This window comes from Nilaparvata lugens, chromosome 11 (assembly GCF_014356525.2).
Source record: "Nilaparvata lugens isolate BPH chromosome 11, ASM1435652v1, whole genome shotgun sequence".
NCBI classification, from domain to species: Eukaryota; Metazoa; Arthropoda; class Insecta; order Hemiptera; family Delphacidae; genus Nilaparvata; species Nilaparvata lugens.
In genome coordinates this window covers 38,400,519-38,420,773 of record NC_052514.1, presented here as the reverse complement: position 1 = coordinate 38,420,773, position 20,255 = coordinate 38,400,519, and the positions used below count along the sequence as shown (strand labels likewise).

Below are 20,255 nucleotides of genomic sequence, written 5' to 3'. Positions count from 1 at the left end.
CTGATCACTCCTTTTCCATATCATCGGGCTATAAGTTATTCAATAAAAACTGATTATCACGATCTTTTCGTATTGATTGCTCCTTTCTTTCATTTTTCAAAATTCTCACATCTCTTCATAGAAATTATATCAAAGTGTAGTTATGGTCCGATTTGGATAAAATTCGGCATACAAGTATTTTGAAACAAGGCGCAGAAACGTATGTATTCAAAATTTTTAAATTCATTCCCGTTTCAAGGTGGCGGCCCTTTATTCGGAAATTTTACCATAAAATTCAACCTAACTTTTCAATACTTTATCAGATCAGGTTCAAATTGGGCTCATTCTTCTCAGCTCTCCAAGGCGGTATTATTTCATGTATCACATGTTGAAAATTTTCCAAAGTCCAAATTCAAGTTTCAGACTTTTTATCTTTTAAACTGTGCTTCCGAGCTCAAAGTCTAGAGGACCTTTATTCTTCAGCGCTCCAAGATGATCTTATTCCATATATCACATGTTCAAAATTTCAAAAATTTAGAATTCGATAATCCCCCCTAACAAAGTCACAAATTTCAAGTTCCAGATTTCTTATCTCTCTAGCTGTGCATCCTAGCTCGAAAGTGTAGGATATTTTCCAGAGCTCGAAGGCGGTCTTATTTCATACATCACATGTTAAAATTTGAATTTTTTGTAATTCAATTATTCACCCCCCCCCCCCCCAAAGACCCATATTTCAAGTTTCAGATTTTTTATCTTTTCAACCATGCATCCTAGCTCAGAAATATGAAGAACTTCTATTTCTCAGCGTCATTCACCGATACTATTGCTCATTTACTCATTTACTTTGCTCTTTACAGTATCATTATACTCTTAATCCAATTTGTATGTGTGTTTGTGTGTGAATAGGCGGGCCTGTGTCAATAGTGATGTTACTGAGTGTAGCGAGTTCTACTGTTCTCTGAACTACTAGTATCAAATTGTTTGAATGCGTTCTATAATGATACCTAACCAGATGTTATCTAATACATTCTTCATTCAATATTGAACCTGCTTCAAATTTTGTTGATGATGATTGAAGGATGAGGTAACAGTTTATGAGAAAATATTTTTAGAAAATACATAAAGCTTTATTACAACAGCACAAACAGCACTTAAATAATAACATCAAGAGGTACAAATTGGTTTCTTCACAATGTTAGTCCAAGTAGACCGTTCGCACAGTGATAGTTCAAACTAGATCTGAACATTAGATCATTACATCTCCAACTCAAAATGTATGGATTTGTTGGAATTCATTAGCTGTTCAGATCCAGTTGAAATTATCCGTGTGCGAACATCCCTGAAAGTCCAGTGAATTGAGGGCCATACGAACCATCTACGTTTAACGCTAATTTACTATTACATGTACGCATGGTCACATTCTAGGGGAGACAGGCTTTATAATATTGATATCTTTAGAGAGCCTAATGTGTTCTGTATACCACGACGAGTTGACGAGAATCGACAACAATGGAGAGAGCATGTTGAGAGAATGGAAAACGGAAGAATCCCCAAAGCTGTCATTGCTTACAAGCCAGAAGGGAAGAGAAGTATTGGCAGTCCAAGAAAAAGGTGGGAGAATTTTTGAAGGCGGAACAGGTATTGATAAAAATGAAAATGAAAAAATCTCTATAAGACAGAGTTAGGACTTTTAAGTCCTCTCTACCACTCAACCTCGATTAATGTCTACAGGTAGACATTTATTAAAATTTGGGTTTGAAACAATAGTTTATCATATACATACAGAAGACATAATTATGTAGACATTCATTATAACTTGTTTGATTCGGGGTTTGAAACAATAGTTTATCTATCTCTGTTAAAATCTAACGTTCGTTTTAACCTGGATTAAGACACGATATATCAAAAGTGACCATGCCTACTAACTTGTAATCATGGATTAGTGTTTTAACGTAAATTGCACATATCGTCCTGTTGAGTCTAGAGAGACAGTCAGTTCATATTGATCATTTTTCGATGTTGATAATCCTTCATATCGATTATACTATGCTTCGATATGTTTCAAATGTATCGATAGTCTCCATATCAATTCAATCAACTACTACTTCTTCTTCTTGATCTCGTCATCACTGGAGGGAGGAAGCGATCTGAGGTACTCTAGGCTCCTAGCAATTGCCTCGGGAATGGGAGGCGGAACTGGCAGATGTGCGCCCTCGGCGTGGAAGCCTGTTTCGTCAGCGTAGTACGTGACCTGGATGGGTGTCCCGTCGGGCGCCGTGTACGAGTAGGAGCCCTGGATGACCTGAGCCTCGTCCGGTGTACCGGGATTCTTCAGACCGCCCGATGCGATAGACCGGATACCGTTCTCGGTTTCGTATCTGGAAATTCACAAAAACGATGATGCTTTTATTGTAAGTTATAGGCTTTTGTGAGTAGAGAACACTTTGAATATTGGTTGTGGACAATGGACGATAAGAATCTGGAAATGATTGATTTCGTGATGTCAATCGATATCATCTGATTGATCGATTATCAATCTGATAAGCTATCGATAGAGATCCATGCGCCTGCTACTATCATATGCTAATAGTGAATGTTTTTGTGATTTTTCTGGCTTCAAATTCATCAAGTTTTTTAATATTTTTCAATTTATTAATGCATTTTCAAGTGTAATAATAATTTGTTTCATTTTTCTGATCAACCGAGATACAAATTTTTTAGTATAATGTATATTTGGACTGTAAATTTTTGTAATCTTTATAAAAGTGTTTTCATAACCTCATTTGAACTATTTTTATCAAAATTAGGGAGAGGAACAGTTTTGGGTTTATCCTGTTGATTCTCTCCCAATCATTAATTTGATGTTGTGATTAAGGAATGTAATAAATGTAATGTAATAATTACTCCAGTTGTGAAGGCGATCATTTCCAGAGCTACTCCTCTAAATATCATCCATGAGTTTCAAAATTGCTTTCCGGTGAGTCTTAACTCACCTGAAGCTGTACGCTCACTCATCATTCGTCTCATTACCCTCGCACAAGCCAAGAGCAAATGTGGATGACATGCTCAGCAAATAAGAGATAAGGGGAGACAAGATTATAATGAGTGAACTAGTAATATATATATTTCAATTAATAGAATAGATGAATGATGAGATGATGCATGTGTGCTCCTCAACATCGGAAAGTGTCAGTCAAAAATCTGGTGTGGCGCATTCACACAACTTTCCTTGCCGTTATGAAAATTGATCACCTGACGCTAGTCTTACGGCGCATCTCAAGTCTACTATTCAAAGATTTGAGCCAGCTGGTGACAGGGCAATAACCCTGGAGACACACATGAGGTCTGCTATCTCTTCATAGTGAATGATTTGATAGAATCAACAATAATTTGCAATTGGATAATCACATTTTCTCGAATTTAAAGCTTATTTTCAATTTTAGGTAAATATGTTACTGAACATTAATTGTAGAGATTTTCATGCTCAATGAACTCCACTTAATTTTTTTTGTTCCAATTGAATCTGAAGCCTGATAATTGGGAATCTATCTGCATTGATGAGGCGGAGCTCCTGAAATTTTTACAGATATGGGACTTGTGGAAGTTGATAGAGCTTATCGATGTCTATTTTAGGTATGAATTTGATCTAAATCGTTGGAGCCGTTTCCGAGAAAATCACGAAAAACCCTTTTTTTGACAACATTTTCGCCATTTTAGCCGCCATATTGAATTGCATTTGATCGAAATTGTTCGTGTCGGATCCTTATAGTGTAAGGACCTTAAGTTCCAAATTTCAAGTCATTCCGTTAATTGGGAGATGAGATATCGTGTACACAGACACACATACACTCATACACACACACACACACACACACACACACACACACACATACAGACCAATACCCAAAAACCACTTTTCGGACTCAGGGGACCTTGAAACGTATAGAAATTTAGAAATTGGGGTACTTTAATTTTTTTCGGAAAGAAATTATACTTTCCTTACCTATGGTAATAGGGCAAGGGAAGTAAAAAACTTGTCTCAGCACTTGCACATTTAGGGCCGTTTGCACAGTCAAAGCTTTAACCGAATTCAATCAGCTGGTGGCTTAAATTCAAAATCAATCACATTAAAACAAACGAGACTCGATATGGATTTAATCGAGTTTAATCGATTTAAAATGAAATTCGGTAAAACTAGGTAAGACTAGGGAAAATGAAATAATAAGTCAATTTAAAGAAGCTAGCAATTGGTGATCATTTGTCAAAATTGCTAGAATTCATAGAATAATAGGACGATTGAATAAAAACTACAATAATTGCTAATTCTCAAGTTCTGTTTACACCAAAGTTAAAATATCAAAGTCAAAATTAATGTTGATAACTTGATCCTGGTAGATTCTATTAGATTGGACATAACTCATCATACACATGATAAAAATATATGTGTTTGTCTAGTTCCGTTCAATCTAATAGAATCTATGAGGTTCAAGTTATTAACATTTTGTTTATAACTTTGGTGTAAACCCAGCTTAAGTCAAATGCTAGGATTCAAGTAAGCTGTACAGGTATATTGTTATCAGTATAACCGGAAGAACTAATGATTGGTTGCTGGTCATTAAATTCTAGTTTTCATTCAATGATTCATTCAATTTTATAAACAATCCACATTCCAATATTATCACTGTTGTTGATATTATCAATCATAGAAGTGCCATGACTTTGCTGGAGGGGACTGTGGGGAGCTTGGCATTTGACCTACTAAAATGAAGAAAACCTGACAAAACGTATTTATGTTGAATATTATAAACCCTATAAATGTACGTTTGATTCATTAGTTGGTCTATGTGATATTGTTTGTGTGTTCTATTACTGAACTGGGCCTGAAAAAAAGAATAAGCATATATCATAGAAGTTTTCAAGTATTCCAGTTTCATTCTTCAAGTCTTGCAAAGTGAATGAAACAATATTAAACCATGTGCATTCATTATACATGATATTATCATTTAAAAATTTCAATCCCATATATTTCTCATTTTGAAGTGTTAGGTTTTAATTAGGTTTTTACTTACTCATAATTGAAAGTTCCGTCGAAATTAACTTCTTGCGCCTGTTTCAAGATAGCATAGTTGTATCCAGGGCCTTCTTTGATGAGGGGACCACCGATCGGCTTGTAGATAGGAGGCGCAGGTGATGAGACGTAGGCAGGGGGTGCCGGGCTACTGACGAAGGGCACAGGGGTCGGACTACCGAACGGTGAGGGAGACGGACTACCGAAAGGCGAGGGAGTCGGACTTCCGAACGGTGTCGGACTGCCGAAGGGTGATCCGGTGTAGCGGGGTACGAAGGGCCTCAGGGTGGGCTGGGGGAACTGTGGAAGGGCGGAGACTGAAGCTAGCAGAAGGGCTAGGCTGGTTAGTACTGCACTCTGAAATAATTGAACAAAATTAATGAATTAATAATCAATAAACAAAGTTACTAATTGACCGAGCGAAGTGAGGTCTAAGATTCAAGTCGACGGTTTGGCATTACTCTTAATGTTTAAATGTTTGATTGTTCAAATGTTTGAATGTTTAAATGTTTGAATGTTTAATAAATGTTTGAATGTTGAAATGTTTGAATGTTTAAAGGTTTAAATGTTTATATGTTGCGCATTCACGGCGAAACGCGATAATAGATTTTCATGAAATATGACAGGTATGTTCCTTTTTTAATTGCGCGTCGACGTATATACAAGGTTTTTGAAATTTTGCATTTCAAGGATAATATTAAAGGAAAAAGGAGCCTCCTTCATAGGCCAATATTAGAGTGAAAATCAGACTATAGAATTATTCATCATAAATCAGCTGACAAGTGATTACACAGATGTGTGGAAAAGCCAGTCTATTGCTGTATTTCCATAAGGTCTATAGTTTCAATCAGGTACTTGTGGATGAGAATACTACGTGAGGTCTACTGTTCACAGAACTACTAGTAACTTATACCCCAACTCATATTATCATTAATTGGGGTGTATATTCAGCATAACTCAGCTGTGATTTTTGGAGTGAGTTTAGTTTTGTTTTCTGGTTTTTGAATTTCGAAATAATTCAATGTTCAAAAGTTTTGAATTACAGTTTGGTGCAATATTCTTATTTTTTTCTCATTCAATCTAATTAAATTCTAAATTTCAGTTTGTATATTTCTGGACTCGGAATTTGATTCAAAGTGAAGCAACATAACCTATCTTTTAGACATTGGCTTACTACTATCAACATTTGGAAAGGGAACAGTTTTGGGCTAGGCCTGTTGATCCTTTTCTAATCATGTATTTGATTTGTGTATTGTTAAATGTAACCAAATAAATATTTATTCATCAAATTATCTATTCATGAAGCTTCACTTGTATTATTTTACTTGTATTGAATTTTATAGTATTCAAATTTGTATTGTAATTGTTTTTGATGAATGAGCTTTGATTTGATTTGAATCAATTGTTTTTATTGAATGAAACGACTGAAATTATTATTTGTTACTTCAGAAGTTTTGAAACTTTTTTCGATCAACTACTGGCTTTCTGAGAAGAAGCTTTAATGCATCTTAATGCTCTCGAATTTGTAACAGCACAAATAATATAACCATTCCAAATGAGAGAAACATCAAATTTTGATGTGTGTCAGGACCTCATGCATTGGAGATATGTGAATATTTCATATTTCAGTGATAATTATATGAAATATTTCTTCTACGTTTGGTTCTGAAGAATTTAAATCTATAAATCTACTTTGTGCGAATAATTAAGGTCTAAAAACTTTGTGAAGTGAACAACCACAAGACTTAGGCCCCGTTGCACAAAAGCAGGTTAAATTTTAAACGTGATTCATTCCACGAGAACCAATCGGAGAAGACTTTTTTAAAAAGACGGCTCTGAGCCACGGTTAAAATTTAACCGGCTTTTGTGCAACCGGTACTCAACCTCTTTTGGGCTATGTGTACTCTTATCTAACTTTAAGAGAGGAACAGCACAAGGTTACCTTATTTTTCCTCTCCTTATCATTTTCATAATGTACTTATTGTATGAATCAATAAAGAATCATAGAGATAGAATCCAGCATGCGATGAATAGAACATTCAAATTGAATATTATTATTTTTATATGGATTCAAATTCGAATTTTATTTATACGAAATCTCAATATTAACAATTAGAATAAATAAGAAAAACAAAAACACACAGGTCAGTAAAATAAAAAAAATTTATGTTAAACTCCTAGAAAAAAAAAAAATTATCTCAAAGTCCTACAGAAATTCAAAATACGACGACACAAACTAATGCTTTAAAAACTTCAATTTTTTTAGTAGTTATTTTTCTACAGAAGTAGTTGTTATTTTTCTATTCTACTATAGAAGTCTTCAGATAAATACCTAAGCAATACATCTGCGAATTTGTTTCCAAGCAAATGATAGAGAAAATAATAATAAAGAAACAACACTTCATTAGATTCAAGAGCTCCCGGAAATAAGGAATGATAAGAAATGAATCTGAATTATTGTGGAAAAAGTCATTTCTTGTAGAAATGATAAATATGTAAGATAAATGAATAGAAAAATAATTGTTCATCATTTATCAGTGAGCAGCTTGGAATGTTTTTATGACATGTTTCTAAAACTTACATAACCCTAATATCATGAAACTCATCCTGTTCTCCAACACAGATTGGATATCTATGCAGTTTACATAATTCCTGGTCTTTTGATATAAAGCTTAGTTAGCAAAATACTATAAATTCCGGATAGATCGTATATCATAGATACATGAAAACACTATTTATCACCTGTCACGTTCTAGAGATATATCCTTGTAGTGGAGACGATCTGGAAGTTGAGAATACATTTTTAGTATTTCTATTGAGGTTAATAAGAATCAGTTGTAGTTATAGTATCGGAGTTTTTAAGTGAATGAAGAATTTATGATGAGCTTAAGTTGGGGATAGTTCAAACTCATTTGAACTTCTGACATGAGCTGCGAATCCATGCCCAAAAGTCTCTATTCCTATTTGAGATGGTATAAGTTATTAGTGATTTTTTGAATATCTATTTCATCACAATTCGCAAGAGATAAATCGTAGTTTTCATTCTCTGTTAGATACTGGACTCTGAATAGATCCTCTTCTGTGTTCATTCCGACAAAAATGATTGTACACAATGACTGAGATATTGCATTAATTCACATGCTAATGAATCCTATTATATTAAGCGAGCAATTTCTGTATTTATAAATCTGGTTATTTTTATATCTGGTTATTTTTATATCTGGTTATTTTTATATATCTGGTTATTTTCATATCTGGTTATTTTATGTTTAACGGATCTCGAAAACAGCTCTAACGATTTTCACGAAATTTGGAACATAGTAGGTTTATGATATAAAGATTCGATTGCTCTAGGTCTCATCCTTGGGAAACTCGCTGAACGACATTAAAAGGATAATTCATCCTTGGATAAAACAGCTGTGGATAGTGAAAAAGTGAGTGAGCGAGTGAGTATGTGAAAATCGAAATATAGCATCCCCGAAATAATTCATAAGATGACGTATAGCCAGCTGTAAAATATAAACACGACCTTAAAGATTAAGAAACCTTCAAGGGTTTGAAAGGTCAAATTTATAATTATCAATTAAAAATAATAATCATATTCAAAATGAAAACATATTTACGCAATGTTTTCAAATTCATCATAATTTTCAAAGTTGATCATTATTTTACAGTGTCAAGTGATTAGTGATTGTTATTTTGTTATTCAATTTGGTGTGTTAAACAATCTAGAACAAATTAGAACTTTTCTGTTTTTGAATGTTTGGACTGAAAATTGGACCTGAGTTCGAGTGTATGGAACATAGCCTACTTTTTGGACTATTTATAGTGTATAGGCCTAAATCGAAATTCGGGGAAGAAACAGTTTTGGGCTGTGCCTGTTGGCACAGTCCTTCCCCAATCATTTCAAAGAGTTGTGCTTTGTTTATCAATAAATAAATAACAAGCGAACCTCGGTGCCCCGATATTTATCATTGAACGAGAATCCAAATTGAATGCTGTAAAAAATTTGTTTATTGACAGCATAATTTGTATTCTTGATCAATAATTAGTATTAACAATAATTGTATTATGTATATTGTACACCAAAAATGTATGTCAGTATGTCATAGCCAACTTCTTCATTTAATAATTTAGATCCTCATTGAACATTCAAATCGAACACAATTTCTTCAAAAATTGAAAATATGAATTCATTGTATTCTATCGTTACCTACTGTTATTATTTGACTGTGGCACTCTGATAAAATATATCTCCTCTATTATGAAGAGGTCCAAGTTATAATGGTAGTGGAGAAAGATAGGAGAACAACGTTGCCGATCCCCAGTCTTGTCAATGCCTTCTATAGACGGTAGCTGATACAGGTTTATTGATGTGATATTAATTGTTCATTCTCGTTTAAAAGAATCAATTATATTTCATCAACCAAGTAAGTTAATTATATTTTTCAATAATTTCATAATGAATTTTCAAAATTAGGATGACATATTTTGTTAATAAATTATTAATTGTACATTGTTGAAAGATGATCTGGCAACAGAGAAAAGCGAGAAACAGATAGCGCTATCTCTTTTGTTGAATGATAGACAAGGATATCAATACCATTGATAATCGAATACTCCCATTATAACGTGGACCTCATTATAGAAACAGAAATAATTTAATCGATGAATCTGTGATGATGGGATGTGATAATATATGATGCTATAGGTCCTATGATGAAATTATCAAATATATTACGCGAATAATCAAATCATGAATATTACCAAATAAGTTTGATACTGGAAGATTGATATTGAAATATTCAAAGGTTGAAAGCATAGAAGTTGTTGAACCGGCTCCAATGTAAACAATACTTGAAAAATGTTGAATAATGATTGACACATCTATAGATAGAAATTCTTTCTCTTTTTATTTGCATCTATCTTCAGATGTTTTCTCACTCACTCTCACAGATCCATTAATGTTTTATTTCTCGCTATATTGGCTCTAGGCGTTTTTCATTCATTCGATCCTTCAATCTATTCTTGCTTAGGTACCTTGCTTCAATTCATTTATCTCTTTCTCTGTATGTCAGTTTTTCTCGATTTCTACCTCTTTTGCCGCTTTTATCTCTTTCAATCTTTATCAAGTGCCCATTGAGTATCAGTGTGTCAATCTCAGTTCATAGCTCTCAAATAATTTCATGAGCCCCCAGTATTTAGTGTTTATAATAAGACTTGAAATGTTTTCAACATTTCAAAAATATGAATGGAATGTTGATTTCTAATCTCCATTCTCAAATCATACTTAAAAAAGATAATTATAGAGTGACGAAGATCATTGAGTTATTAAACTAATTTTAAACTTCATGCCTACATAGTTACTGAGTTATAGCACTGAGTTATAATATAGTACTGATACATACTGAGTTATTGTACTAAGGATACTCCTATTGTCTATTTATTTATTTATTGGGAATACATTACATGAAAAAAGTACAACTCAAAGAGGTCTACAGCTAAACGCCAAAACAAACCTCATTTACACAAAAAGTAGGACACAAAATGATTTAGAAATAATATTATTAAGGGCTTGAAATTAAAAAGCAAAACAAAACTAGATGAAGAAAACAGGAAATAGTTGCTTAGAGGAAAAACTGTTTTAGAAATAAGAGCTTGATATTAAAAATTAAGATAAACCTGATTAACAAAACAGAAAGAAGTTGCTTAAAAGAAGATAAGATAGTTAGAAAAAAGATGATTATAAATAAGAACTACATTTAAAAAATTGAAAAAAACTTGAAATTTGAAGAAAAACTTTGAAGAAAATGAAAAATTTGATTAGAACTCGAGGGAATTATATTATATTCTCACTGTACTGAAAACTGACTCTGATTCTGATTATAATGTATGGGATAATCAGATGGATATGAACGTCTGAGAAACTTCATCACTAACACTCTAATTATAGTATATTTGATACAAATTACAAAGGATTAGACTGCCATGTGGTCAAAAACAATGGAAATCGAATGAACCTAAGGGCTGGTTTTCAAGCTCGGGATTAAGCTGAGTTATAGACTTTAAACAGCTTTAGTCAGAGAATTAACTTACCGAAACGGAGCGTAACTTAGTCGTAGTTTTCATGCTAATCTTCATTTTCTCATTTCAATAATTGGGAACGTTTTTCCTTGACAAAATGAAACATTCCTAAATAATTCAAAATAGCTAAAACTTTCATTTCATTTCGTGTTCATTTTTTCCTTTTTGTGTAGTTGAGAAGATGATATTGTGGTAATTATTCATATTGAATGAAAAAGACTGAGAAATTGTCAAAAACCACCAAAAACTAGAAAAGTTTTTCAGTTTATCAGAGATTGACAATGGTGTAATAACCGAAACCAGTCTTTCCAATTATCAATAAATCAGTGGTTTTTGACAATTTCTCAGTCTTTTTCATTCAATTTGTTCAATTTTCCAGTTTATAGAAATTGAATTTAAACGTAGACGGCGACTAAGCCCCGTTTCGGAAAGCCAAGTTTCTGACTCCAGCTGTTTAAAGTCTAGAACATAGCTAAATCCCGAGCTCGGAAACCGGCCCTTAGGAGCATTAGATTTTTCAATGTTTTTGATGACATGGCAGTCTAGTCCTTTGTAATGAGTATCAAGTACTATCATTAAGGTGTAAGTAATGAAGTTTCTCAGACGGTTATGTCAATCTGATTATTCCCACATATATTATACCATATATTAGCTATATCCCGAGCTCGGAATCCGGCCCTAAAGTTAGACTGACTTCGACAGACTAATAATCGAGGGTCAAAAAAAATTTAATTAATTTTGAATAGATTATCTAAAATTTAACCACCAATAGGAACAATAGAACTCCAAAAAAATATATTGGAAAGTATCAAAGCATTGATGAAATTTGTTTAATGAGAATGGATATTGAGGAGTTTTTCTATTATTGAAAAAACACAGTTTCATTTTGTCTCATCTACATTTATTAGATATCGATACAGAACTGCAGTCTCTTCAGCTGAAGATGTGTTGGTTTCAACAACAAAAACAAATAACAGTTTTTAAGAGTGAATTATGATTCAATTGTGCATTCTATTATTGTCTGATGAATAACAGTTTTTAAGAGTGAATTATGATTCAATTGTACATTCTATTATTGTCTGATGAATAACAGTTTTTAAGAGTGAATTATAATTTAATTGTGCATTCTATTATTGTCTGATGAATAACAGTTTTTAAGAGTGAATTATAATTCAATTGTGCATTCTATTATTGTCTGATGAATAACAGTTTTTAAGGATGAATTATAATTCAATTGTGCATTCTATTATTGTCTGATGAATAACAGTTTTTAAGAGTGAATTATAATTCAATTGTACATTCTATTATTGTCTGATGAATAACAGTTTTTAAGAGTGAATTATAATTCAATTGTGCATTCTATATTGTCTGATGAATAACAGTTTTTAAGAGTGAATTATAATTCAATTGTGCATTCTATTATTGTCTGATGAATAACAGTTTTTAAGAGTGAATTATGATTCAATTGTGCATTCTATTATTGTCTGATGAATAACAGTTTTTAAGAGTGAATTATAATTCAATTGTGCATTCTATTATTGTCTGATGAATAACAGTTTTTAAGAGTGAATTATAATTCAATTGTGCATTCTATTATTGTCTGATGAATAACAGTTTTTAAGAGTGAATTATGATTCAATTGTGCATTCTATTATTGTCTGATGAATAACAGTTTTTAAGAGTGAATTATGATTCAATTTTGCATTCTATTATTGTCTGATGAATGTGGATGTAACAAATTTAATCTGTGTTTTCTAATTATCAAACCATTGCTTGAAGTAGAAGAAAACACAACTCAAAATAAGAGTGGTGTGGAATTATGAAACTCAAAATCCAAGTTGAAAATTTAACTGCTTTTCAATAGGCTACAAAAAAGTGTGCTTCAATTGAATGATGTATGATGACCAGAAGAAAATGTTGAAAAAATCACGTTCATGTTTTGGAATTATGAATCTCAGAAACAACCTAGGATTCTAACTTTTTTTGAATTTTAAATTTCTTTTTCTAAATTTTTTTTTCTACAAGGAATTTTTTGTGTAGTTGAGAAGTTGATATTGTGGTAATTATTCATATTGAATGAAAAAGGCTAAGAAATTGTCAAAAAACACATATTTATTGATACTTAGAAAGACCGGTTTCGGTTATCACACCATTGTCAATCTCTGATGAACAGATTTTTCATTGGTCAGTGGTTTTTTGACAATTTCTTAGTCTTTTTCATTCACTACAAGAAATTGTGCTCGAATCAAATGTAGTATGATCATCAGTAAAAAAATGTTCAAAATAAACCAGCTTGTTTTAATAGAGTACTCCAAATACTATTGAATGAATCATGAATGGAATCCAACGACCTGCAGTACTGTACGATCACAATGAAAAAGAAGCGCCAGAAATAATCCTACTATGAAAAAATCTGACCAATATTGAAAAAAATTCGAAGTTATTGGAAAATACTGCATAAAAGTCTACTGCAATATGATCACAATGGATAAGAAACGTCAGAAATAAACCAACCATTAAAAAATCCGACCAATATTAAAAAAAAAAAATAAAATTATTGGAAAATACTGCAAAATGATCCTGTCATTGAAAAATCTGACCAATATTATAAAAATTCAAATTTATTGGTGTATACTGCATAAAAATCTACTCACAGTGGATCCCATGATGTCGATGGTATGAGAGCGTATCCAAATGTATCATAACACTGCCCCACAAATTCTTTATATAGTTGTCTTCTTTTAAGGGGTGCTATATTGGTTTAGAAGGCAGTTTGCAGCGGGGGCATGAAGATCGAGAGAAGGAGGAGGAGGGAGAAGAAGAAGAGATAGAAGAAGGAAAATGAGAAGTTGAGAAGAATGAGGAGCAAGAGGAGGAGGAGTGAGAGGGGAAGGATTAGAAGGTGGAGGAAGAAGAAGAGATAGATGATGTGAAGGTGAGGAGGATGAGGAGTGGAGGAGGAGGGGGAGGAGGAGAAGGAGGAAGGAGGAGGATATCAAAAGGTGACATGATGTTGTGAACTTGTGGTTTGAGCAGGTCAAATCAGCCTGTAAATAATATGCAGTCAGAAAGGTTATAAGTAGCTGTTTAGATATTGTTAGATATTGCCACGCATTTACGATCGTATGTGTAATGAAGGTGATGAGGAGGGGAGGAGGAAGGGTTGGGGAGGAGGAGAAGATGAATGGAAAAGCATCAGGAGGAGGAGGGTGATGAGAAGGATGGAGTAGGATGATTATGATGATGATAATGATGATTGGAAACATTTGTGAAGGATGATAAGAAGGAGGAATGGAAGGAGGAGGAGAAGGATGAAAAGGAGGAGGAATAGAAGGAGGAGGAGAAGGATGATAAGGAGAAGGAATGGAATGATAAGGGGAAGGAGAATAAGGAGAAGGAGAAGGATGATAAGGAGGAGGAATAGAAGGAGGAGGAGGAGAAAGAGGAGAAGGAGGATGATGATGATGATGATGATGAGGATGAGGATGATGAGGAGGAGGAAGAGAAGGAGAAGAAGCAAGAGTAGCGGGAGGAGGAGTAGGAGGAGGAGGAGGAGAAGGAGGAGGAGGAGATGAATGATCAGGAGAAGGAGGAGGAGACGAAAGAAGAGAAGGAGGAGAATGATGATGATGATGATGATGATGATGATGATGATGATGAAGATGATGATGATGATGATGATCAGGATCAGGATGAGGTGGAGGAGAAAGAGGTGAGGAAGAAGTATCAGGAGGAGGAGGAGGTAGAGGATGGTGATGCTTTCTTTCTTGAAGCTTTTCTTTCGAGAGGGGTGAGTTTCTTTTTGCTCCTATATCTTTAATGAATAATCCTTGTAAAAATGGAAGAAAGAACTAGAAAAGAAGGAAAAGGAAGATGAAAGAAAAAAAGAGGAAGGAGTGATGATGATTACGAAGAGGAAAAGAGAGAAGAGATGGAGGAGGATTAGAGGGGCATATTTCCTTCTTATAATTCCCAACCTATCGTTCTCTATTCTCGTGTAGACAGCAAATATCTGGTGTGGTACACCCACACAACTTTATTTGCTCATTGAACTGTAAGCCTCATTTCTAAACGAGGAAAATTTAGGGGGATAACATAATGAAGATTTGCAGCTGCATATTCAAAACCACGATCATACTATTATAAATTGTTTTCAGAGTACATTTCCCTTTGTGTAGATTGTGAAATTTGATGATTTTTTAAAAATTGTCGAAACAGCTGTACTACAGATAAAATATCTGGACTATGTGTTCTTTTGAATAAACTGCTCTCCCTACCTACTTCATGCACGAAAGGAGGTCACAAAGTCTATTTCTCAAGGGTGAGGTGGACTTCCTGTCAGTTTCGCAGGGAGGAGGAGAAGTTTAAAGTGGAGGAGATACAAAAAGCTGTAAGGAGATAGAAAACTCTAGTGATAGGAGAAAATAGAGAACAGAATAATGAAAAACAACATTTTATTAGATCAACAACAAGAGGAAGAATTGTGATTAAAAGGAAAAAAGTGAGCAAAAGTAGTAAGAATACAACATGGAAAGCTCGAAGGAAAACATGAAGACGATTATTTTCAATTCTTTATCATTTTCTTTACTCTTATTTTTCCTCAATCATCATGAGAGAGATGAATCCGCATTTTCCCAGAGCAGTCTGTTGAGTTTTGTGTTTGATAGAGCAATAGAGCAACTCTAGACCTATAGTGAGTTCCACGTTTTAATGGCAGTGGAGAAAAATAAGAGAACAGCGTTTCCAAGCCGATTCTCTGCCTTTGCCACTGCCTTTTATAGAGGATAGCTGATACCGGTACATCTGATGTAATATTAACTGTTTATTCTTGTTTAAAACGAACAATTACATTAATTCCGTCAAGAAAATATGTTTTCCAACTATTGAATAATAAATTTTTCAATTGATTTTGAAGTCTCTGTCAATCAATTATACTTCTACATTGTTGAAAAACGATATGGCAAAGTATAAGGATAGCACTATCTGCTTTGTCGAACGATAGACAAGGATAGCAACATCAATCAAATACTGCCATTATAACGTGGACCTCACTAGAGTTGTGACACTTCTCAAGCCGTCCCAATTCACATATCCTTACAGCATCTGGATGAAACATGTAAAACTTGCAGCTGACATATAGGGGAATCCCCAATGCTGTCTGAGAGGGCCTGGTTATTGCAGGTCGTATAGAATATATCTATGGATACAGTATGTATAGATATACACTTTTCCACAGTGTTCTCCACAAACAGCTCATCTTGTGCATAGTGTCCCAAGTATGTCTTCATTGGGATTCACCCAGATTCAACCGGTTGCCTGGTAGTGAAATTTTTATCGTTTGTCATCGAATTTGATGTGAAAGTTATGGTTTCTTACATCAACCGTAACAATGGAGAGTCATCTGGCTTGATTTTTTGAGGTGTTTGAGCGTTATTATGAAAGCGACATTGAGAAAAAATTAATGAGAATATGTACTGTGAGTTAGAGAAGAATGAATTCAGAAGAGAAGAATGTAGAGGAACTTCTGTTGCCAAGCATGCTTTGATATTGCAGTAATTATTGGTTAGCAGATCAGTACCTCAATCAATCAATCATTATTTTGTATTGGAAAAACATTATTTTACATTTTTGGGTCCTGCTAAACCCGTGGGTTTTTCAGCAGGTGCCAGATCAAAACAAAATTATTCACAACGTTTAATTGAAATGGAGTATAAATAAAATGAAAAGGCTTATTTGTCGTGAATCAAGAGTAATATACAATAAATGAAATAGAAGGATCACAATCATAATGAGAGATTATGATGGACATAATAATTATTAAGATAAGAAGAAATAAGGAGTTAATTGAAGAACTAAAAGGGGTTAAGGAAGGAAAGAAGGAGGAATTATTTTATACAATATTAATTACTACTAAATTATTAGTCTTTCAGGCTGGCGGCAGTGACTTTACAACAGATATAACAGTTTGGAACCAGCAAAATAGGCTAATTGAAAAGAAGTACATCGAACGCAGGCCTATTAGGAATTATTATTCAAAAAATGATAATTAATTATTGAATGAAAAAGACTAAGAAATTGTCAATAATAATCATTTTTTGAATAATAATTCCTAATAGGCCTGCGTTCGATGTACTTTTTTTCAATTAGCCTATTTTGCTGGTTCCAAACTCAAAATCAGTGGTTTTTTGACAATTTCTTAGTCTTTTTCATTCAATATGAATAATTACCACAATATCAACTTCTCAACTACACAAAAAGATAATTAATTGTTCATTTCAGAGTTCTATTATCACTGAATTTTATTCTCATCTTGATTTTACTGAATTGAAATCGAGAGCGAATTGTTTATTACATAGATCATTATATCTGTTTTTGAAAGTAGTCTCTTATGTTTGCAGGTAGTTTGTTGAAAAGGAGGGGTAGTATGTGAAATTGGAGGGGTAGTAGACCTGAAATTGTAATGTGCAGGAGGAGCTGAAAATCTATAATGGAAATAATTATTTTTAAAATATACTATTATTTTGAAGGTGTGAAAATATCTTGGTGTCAGGGCTTATAAAAAAATTTGTAGGGTTTGAGGGTTGTTCAAATTCAAGTTTAGATGAGGTATTCTAGACGCAATAACTTTCAACCTTCTATAATATTGTCCCCATTGACTTCTAATAAAACTTGATAGGTTACTGAATCATGCTTGACAAGTACGTTCATTTATATGAGAAGAATAAAATAATATAACTCTTTTCTATTGTATGTAAATTCTGCTTAATGAAAACAAATTGCAGTGGAAAGTGAATTAATATAGCTTTTATTGGTGGGAATTCCCTTTCGGGGAGGTCCCAGTCCCCTCGAAATAATATAGTTTGAGCCGTTAATTGTCCTCACAACTGTCATACTTCAGCTGGGACCGACAGTTGAACGCGTCCATCCGATAACACGGGAGTGACCTGGCTAAAAAATGTAGTTAGTATCCGGGTTTGAGCTTAGGACTTCTGGGCTGCTACGCATGCACTATGACAATAAACTGCAGCTGAAATTCTCCTGTTGGAGTTTACAAAGTGCCATATAATATTTTTCCATGTTTCAAATTCCAGATGCCTCTTTATGTCATCATTATTAAATGGATTTTGAAATTAACCAATTCTTCTCATATTATCACATTGAAATGATCATTCATAAGACCATAATTATTTCTCCAATGTAATCATCCACCTAGATCATATTATTGTTACAGTTCAAAGGCCTCTAAAGTGAAGGCCTAGTGATCCACATTCACCAACAATCTCTAAATACATCACTATTCAAGAATCGTCATCTCAAGACTGGAGTCTGATTTATTCAAATTTTCCCAGTTTACACTCCTATTATCTAGTAGCATCATTTGAAACAGAACCAAATCTGCATTGTCATTGGCCAATAGCATGTCATTCGAATTGCATTGTATTACTGCATTGTTCTGAAAGTCCAACAAGAATTATGATCATCCTGGTTTTTTAAACATGATGTCTGAAAAATGTATTCAGTAACATCCATCATGAGCAATAAAATACACTCAAAATGATCAGCTATAAAAGTTCATACTCAACTGTTTGAAGGTATGATAATTTGATAATAAGCATACTGGTTCCGAATATTCTGTGTAATGTTTGACAGGTCGATATATTTCGATATAACATGAATGATGATACATAAGACTCGATATATCGATATACATTACATTATAATTTCATGAATGATAGACCATGAGAAATATGTAGTATCTGAGCAAATTTAGTAGACAGTCTACTAACGTTGGTAACTGAGAACATTTGGGATAAATTTACAGGTGTGTAGGTTATAATTGAGTTATTAAGTTGTCAGTTCTTCTCTGTTTCGAAATTTCAAGCGAAATACCAGTTGTTCATGACTACAGTACTCGAATAATAGTAATAATTTATCGGCGTACGAGTATTGAGATTCTATTTTGATTTAGTCGAAAACTCGATAGTCATGATTATACTCTGAAGTGATCAGTCAGCTTGTAATATTAGTATTCTGATCGTAGCAACAAACATTTTGTTTTTTTGTAGGAAGGATGACCGTTTCAAGTTGTCCGCTCCAAAATAATTTGGTACTTGTGCTGCCCAAAATCATGCAAGTTGATTGATGCTCCTACTTGAATTGAAGAAATAATTCTTCAAGTTGAAGCTTCAAAATAATTTCTCTGTGAGTTGATTAACATCGACTCATAAGTCATGTTAACATACGTTTTTATAATCAACAAGTCATAATATAATCTCGATCTTTTTACTATTTACCATAACTCAAGCAGCTGCAGCTATTCTGGGCATGTCTTCCATAGAAGGTGATGGAGAGCTATGGGAAAGCTTGCCTGTTACTTACTCTCTGTAGAAGCAATGTTTTTTCAGCATCTTACTCCAAATTTTCCTCTCCAATTCCATTCTTCCACTCTCTCTAATTGTGATAATCCATATTCTATCTAATTGATTCATTTGTGAAGTGAAGTAAATTGTTTCGGATAATATTGTTCAATGAAGATAATCAATAATAACGATTTAAACAATTTATTGGAAATTTCCTTTCATTCTTAGCTCTGTTATCATTTATCTCATTCTTGGAATGTTATTTGTATTTTCTTGATTCCCCTCTCATATTGTAAATGGTTTCTAGTATATAGTATGGTATCTAGGATTTAATTTATTTAGTTTTCAGTATATTTAGATTCTCATCACATTTTTTTCTCTTCACAAATATGAAATAGTTTTCTCCTTATTACTTTCTCTCTATTTTCAAGTTTTTTGTAAAGTGACTATTGTAGTTTTTTTGATTAGGGAGCAATTTTTGGGGTTTTCCCTTATGCTCCCATATTGTTGTAAATGAATAAATAAATAAACACAAACCACGTTTAAATGATCAATTACAAATCACAAAACAAAGATGATTACTTGAATCGGCTTCATCAATATTTTGATGAAATCTATCTCAATTCACTAAGAAGTAGTTATTTCTCATGATTCAGGAGAAAAAAACTATATCATCAAAGCAACTCTATACTACACCTTTTACAATTGTATTTGAGAAAGTATCAATTGTATTTGAGGATAGTCACTTGTAATTGAGAGGATGT

General features: G+C 33.3%; 1 protein-coding gene across 1 annotated transcript; it reads right to left on the bottom strand.

Annotated features, from left to right (window-relative positions):
• Nucleotides 1–1,084: 1,084 nt before the first annotated feature.
• On the bottom strand, nucleotides 1,085–13,852 carry LOC111057064 (larval cuticle protein LCP-17). Its single transcript, XM_039438397.1, has 3 exons — nucleotides 13,786–13,852; nucleotides 5,049–5,404; nucleotides 1,085–2,357 (listed from the first exon to the last, which is right to left on the bottom strand). The coding sequence occupies exons 1-3, from the start codon at nucleotides 13,795–13,797 to the stop codon at nucleotides 2,081–2,083; spliced, it is 645 nt and encodes a 214-aa protein (XP_039294331.1). The 5' UTR covers nucleotides 13,798–13,852; the 3' UTR covers nucleotides 1,085–2,080.
• Nucleotides 13,853–20,255: the final 6,403 nt, after the last annotated feature.

Excerpts from the sequence above, each read along its gene's own strand:
- LOC111057064 (XM_039438397.1), bottom strand. Across the intron at positions 2,358-5,048 it reads GACGGAACTTTCAATTATGA|ATACGAAACCGAGAACGGTA; the intron begins GTAAGTAAAAAC and ends GTGAATTTCCAG.